General features: G+C 36.3%; 1 protein-coding gene across 5 annotated transcripts in view; it reads right to left on the bottom strand.

The window, feature by feature from the left end:
* Positions 1-557: 557 nt before the first annotated feature.
* Positions 558-6000, bottom strand: part of DPP8 (dipeptidyl peptidase 8) — a 54985-nt gene continuing 49542 nt past the window's right edge. For all 5 annotated transcript variants that reach the window (XM_030875238.2, XM_060294111.1, XM_060294110.1 and 2 more), the window contains 2 exons: positions 4779-4890; positions 558-2554 (listed from right to left, as the gene is read on the bottom strand). In XM_030875238.2, coding sequence (XP_030731098.1) covers positions 2432-2554; positions 4779-4890 — 235 coding nt within the window. In that variant the 3' untranslated portion in view covers positions 558-2431. The remainder of the gene's footprint in view (positions 2555-4778; positions 4891-6000) is intronic.

Raw genomic sequence — 6000 nt, 5'->3', positions numbered from 1 at the left:
TTTAAGCTAGTGCTTTTTGGTTCTCACTAAAAATGCTGCTATACTCTTGCCTTTTAGTTTGTTACCCAAACACAGGGTACAAATAGTTTTAGTGAGATTTCTACTGATTGCTTGAATTGACTATGATGTTTTCCACATTGATTTTAAAATCAAATTCAGTTGAGCTGTCTTTCTGTAAGCGAATTCAGTCAGGTATTTTTCCCCCTATGGAAGGAGAATGGCATTTAACTGACTGGGAATTATAACAGAAGCATTCCTTGTGATGGGAGGAAAGCAGAAGGCAAGATGCAAAAGGAAAACACCTGTGAATTCAAGAGTCCATGAGGTTCTTTAAGGTTTGTTTTGATAAAATATGAGATGCCGTTTTGAAGAAACAGCCTTGTTGGGTAAGAGGTTTCAAATGAGTAGCTGTATAAAAGCCACTGTATAGCATTTCTACTTTGTATATTATATAAGGTTAGATGGTCAGATGCCACTAGTCCCTAGACAAAAACCATCTTCAGTAATCAGATACATACTTAAGTCATGGGGGAAAATACTTTCTTGGGGAAGAAAAGTTACCCAAATCAATTTAATTTAACATTGAAAAAAATATAAACAAATATTGGCATGGGAAAATATCATAACAAGAAAATCAATACATATACAGACACAGGGAAAAGTGTGGTACCTATTATACAGTATAAATACAAAAACAGCAAAACCCAATCCCCCTCCACAGACAGCACCACCAGGTCACCCTGCCATCTCTGGACCTCCCCCACCTCCCATGCGGCCCTTAGTGATGAAGTCCACATCTCATGCACAGTCACCATCCTTGCTAATGGAGGCTGTGCTCTCTAGGGCAGAAATCTACTCTCTCTGTAGTGGTGAGAAAGAAGAGAGTAATTTTTTTTTTGGAGTGTTGTTTAGAAGTACTTTCCAAACACTGAGGCTTGTCAAACTCATAGGTGCCTTCTCTGCCACTGGCTCCAATGTGACCCATCTAACACCCTAAGATTCTAAGATGGCAGATCCCAATCGGCACTATGAGCTCCCTTAATAGTCAACTGCTAGGGCTAAACCAGAAAAATATCACGGTCATTCAGGAACTCACTTATAAGCTTTGAACATTGCAAAAGAGAGCCATGCCTTGCTGGGGATCAGTTTATGGTAAAGAGGTTGTCTGGAAACTCTTTAAGCTCACAATATCTAAATAATATTCAAATAATTTAAAAAGGTTAAAGAAAGTTTCAATTTGTAAGGTTTCCAAAATTAAGAAGAAAATTAAAAAAATTAGAATTAGAATTGTAAAAGTAACTCTACGGAACTTTTCCTCCTCTGAATAATGTTAGTCTGTACCTGTGTTGGCAAGAGTGTGATTTCTTAATCTGGTTTCCTTAACTAATATTCTAGGAGTTTAAATTTCAATTCCTAAACTTTTTCATGAGTATTTTTTGTCAAATTATACTTCTGCTTAGATCTTAAGCAGACCCTTGCCTTCTCCTCTCCCTGCCGTTCTCCACACTCTGGTCTCCCCCACCCCACCAAAATTCCCCTCCACTGCCCTAAAACTCTGGAATATTTCAATGAGGAAATACCCAATGGAAACTGGCACCACTAAATTTTCTGAAAAATACAAGTGAATGTGTACTTTTTTCTTTTCCTAAAGTGAAATTGCCTGCAAATATTTAAGCTCTAATCATTTGATTAAAATTTTCCTGTCTGTAATTATCAATATTATAAGACTAATTAAATCCATGCTACATATACAGTTACTTGCCTTTATGTGAAAGGAAAAACCCACTCGGTCATATCATCAAAGAGAACTATTTATACTAGATACAGTTTAAATTGGTTAAAAACTGGTCAGAGTCTGAATGAAACAAAATTAAGTGTCTTTAGGAGGCTACTAAGTTATCCTTGAAAAATCATTAATGACCGGTTAAGCCATAGGTTTAATAGTGATTAGTTCATAACATGCTGGATACACCCCAAGCAATGTAGTATAAGCTATTCAATTACATTTAAGTGCTATCAAATCTGTAACTAGTCAGAGATTCTGGAATTGAACCAAACCAATCACTAATATCATATTTTAACAAATTCAGAAGTATACTGTAAAAATACACTAATTAAGTCCATGAGGTTTCATAATGCTATTAAAAATGAAAATAAGGTAGTATGGATACATGGTACTAATGTCTTATTTCTTTCAGTAATTCTCATGGTATTGCTGGGTCCCTTAGAAATATGTATCATTTAATTTTGTGTATGGTTAAGGTATTAGATTACTATCTACAAGCTGTAAACACCTGCATGGCACCAAATATACTTTCAGAAGTAGATGTTATGTGGCAGGTACCAAAATGTGATGATCAATTCTCTACTGATTAAACCTCCTCATCTGGTTAAACAGCCAGTGTATACCAGAGTTCTACACAGGTCAAAGTTATATCACTTTCAGAGCAGCAATACGTGATCCAAGGTTTTCTTGAAGGTAGTGCAAAAGATGCAGTTCATAATGTTCTCCAGATTCAGGAACTCTTATGCTGTGTCTCTCCTGAGGATAGATCTTAAAAACAACAACAACAAAATCAAAATACACAAAATAAGAATTTAGGAATACATCTCCTTCCAAAGCTTTCCAGAGATTTTCAACAGAATTAATAACATGGAGCAGAGCTTCTCCAAGATATTATACACATATATCCTATCTAAAGGGCCTTCTCTTTTTATAATTCCCTATGTACCACTAAGCTTACAGAAGGATCAGTGGTTCTCCAAGTGTGGTTTGCAGACTTCTGGGGTCCTCAGAACTCTTTCCAGGGATACACAAGGTCATATTTACTTTCAGATCAAAAATAAGATATTATTTGCCTTTATTCACTGTGTTGGCATTTGCACGGATAATGAAAGGCAATGGTGGGTAAAAGTGCTGGTGCCTTAGCATGAATCAAGGCAGTGACATACACTTGTAGTAAACAAGAAAAAATGCCAGTTTCCCTTAAGTAGTAGTAAAAATTAGAATTTTGTTAAGTTGCAACCCTTAAGCAGAGGTCTTTTTATATTCTGTGGTGATAAGATGGGAAGAAGGCATAAAGCACTTCTGCTACACGATGTCTCAAGGAAAAGGACTTGTACAACTGAGTTTTGTTTTGTTTTTTCTTTTGGCCCCGCCGCACAGCATGCGGGATCTTAGTTCCCTGACCAGGTATCGAACCCACGCCCCCTGCAGTGGAAGAACGGAGTCTTAACCACTAGGTAGCCAGGGAAGTCCCTACAATTGAGTTTTTAAATGGAACTCCATTTTTCACTTGAAAGAATGACAACTGTGGTGATTCAGACTTGGCTATCTGGCAAACATTTTCTAAAAATGATGTGAGCCAGTCACTTCAAGGACAACATTGACAGTATTTGTTGCCAATGATAAATTTTGAGCTTTTAAATGAAAATTAGAATTTTGGAAAACTTGCATCTACCACTCCTAGCTCATGAGCTTCTCAATACTTGGAGAATTTTCTGTTGAGATCAGTGGTAATATCAATGTATATGATTTAAAAAATATTGTATGATTAAGTGGATCAACACTTAGAAGTGAACCAATATTTTCCAGATGACCAATGCATGGGTAAAAGATCCATTTGAAGTACGAGATCCAACAGATTGTAATGTAGCAGAGTATGAAAAGTTTACAGATATGGTTTCAGATTCCACACTAAGACTAACCTTTAAGAAACTACCATTTGTTCAGTTTTGGTGTAGCAACAAAGAAGAATATCCATGATTATCTGAAAAAGCTAAAATATTACTCCCATTTCTTAATTACATATTTTGTGAGGCCAAAATTTCTTCATTTACTTTAGCCAAAACAACATTTCACAACAGATTGTATGTGGAAGTAGATACAAGAATCTAGATGTATTTCTTATTAAGCCAGAGATTAAAGGGATTTAGAAAAATGTAAAACAGTGCTAACTTTCTCAGTAAATTGTTTTGTCTTGAAAAATTTTCTCCTCCATTAAAAATGTGATCTGTGTTAACATGTAATAGTTTATTATTGTTAATTTTAAATAAATAAATGAATATTTTAAAATTTTCTTAGTCTTAATATCTTATATGAGAAATACTGATAGACATAACTCACATAAACAAAAGCTTTTTGGTATATAAAAGGGTCCTGAGACCAAAACGCTTGAAAACTGCTGCTATAGACAAATATCTCATAGTTTACCTACATAAATGTCAACTGAAACACAAAAAAGGGAAAAGTAATATTTTTCATTTCTTATGAGAACAATCTGTGTAAGGAGTAGAAACGAGGAAAAATTTCTCTTAAAAGCTTTTTTTTGAGTAATGGAGGAATGGAGGTAAGTAACTTGTTGGTTTCTGCTCCAATGTCAATATAAAACGGAAGAAAATTAAAAGACCTTGTAATCAGGTCCTAAAAATCCTTTATAACAATGAAATCAACTAGCATTTCTTTACCCTTTCAAGAGGAAGAAGAAAAGCAAAGGAGGATAGTGAATGGACTCCTGTCATTTTGTCCATGATTACAAAAAAAAGCAGATACAGATACGCAAGTCATGTAATCTGATAGGACAATTTTCATCCTGACTTCCACAGGATCTTAATTTTTATCTAACTAGAGGCACTACTAACTATGCCTATTATTTTAGTTCTCTTAAGCAGAGAGTGGCCACAGCTGAAAATTCAACCTTACTCCATACTTTATTATATTTCAAAGTAACCAATCACTAATCATGGCTATTTTAATCAGAAAATGTAAAAGAACTCACCTGTAAATCATATGGCTTTCCAGCCCTCACTAAAAAACTCAGTAATATACTGGTGTGTGCAAAATGGACATTCTCATCCAAGAACCCATGTAAGAGTAGTAAACGATTTGGTCTGGAAAAATGGAAATATCAGAGGATTAGGCAAAATAAGAGTATTTGGGAAAACCACTTAACTCCTTAAAACTAATCACAACTAACTACGTTAACTTCCTTATACTGTAATATTAGAATAAGGATTCAACATTTTGGGACTTCCCTGGTGATGCAGTGGTTAGGAATCCGCCTGCCAATGCAGGGGACATGGGTTTGAGCCCTGGTACGGGAAGATCCCACATGCCATGCAGCAACTAAGCCCGTTTGCCACAACTACTGAGCCTGCGCTCTAGAGCCCGCAAACCGCAACTACTGAGCCCACGTGCCACAACTACTGAAGCCCACATGCCTAGAGCCCGTGCTCCGCAACAAGAGAAGCCACCGCAATGAGAAGCGCGCGCACCGCAACGAAGAGTAGCCCCCGCTCTGCACAACCAGAGAAAGCCCGCGCGCACCAACGAAGACCCAGGGCAGCCAAAATAAAATAAATAAATAAATAAATAAATTTATTTAAAAAAAGGATTCAGCATTTCAATATTAAATTAGTAATATATTAACCAGATGCTACATGTAAAGAAAAAATTTTTTTTTTTTTTTTTTTTGCGGTACACGGGCTTCTCACTGCCGTGGCCTCTCCCGTTGCGGAGCACAGGCTCCGGCCCAGCCGCTTCGCGGCACGTGGGATCCCCCCGGACCGGGGCACGAACCCACGTCCCCCGCATCGGCAGGCGGACCCTCAACCACTGCGCCACCAGGGAAGCCCCCCAAGAAAAAATATTTTAATTAAATCGTGTTCTATTTCCTATTAAGATATTAGCACACATCAATAATTATAGCATGTCCCTAGAAAAAGAAAAATCATATATGTTACTTGCAAAATATACGTAAGCAGAAATGGAATTTTTTCCACCTTGAAACAGTTGTGTACTTAATTAAGCTTCTTTTATCACTTAAGCAACTGCTTCAAATATAACTTGTAAAAAAACCCAAATTATATGAACTGGCCTATAATTAAGCTTTGACAAACAGCTATGTCTTCTAGTACTCTATAAAATATTAGCTTTGGTTTTGTCATGCTTATAGTTTTCATTATTAAAGACAATTTTTAAAGATACAATTTTAAATTTAT

Source organism: Globicephala melas, chromosome 2 (genome assembly GCF_963455315.2).
Source record: "Globicephala melas chromosome 2, mGloMel1.2, whole genome shotgun sequence".
NCBI lineage: Eukaryota > Metazoa > Chordata > Mammalia > Artiodactyla > Delphinidae > Globicephala > Globicephala melas.
This window is presented reverse-complemented; position numbering and strand designations above follow the sequence as displayed.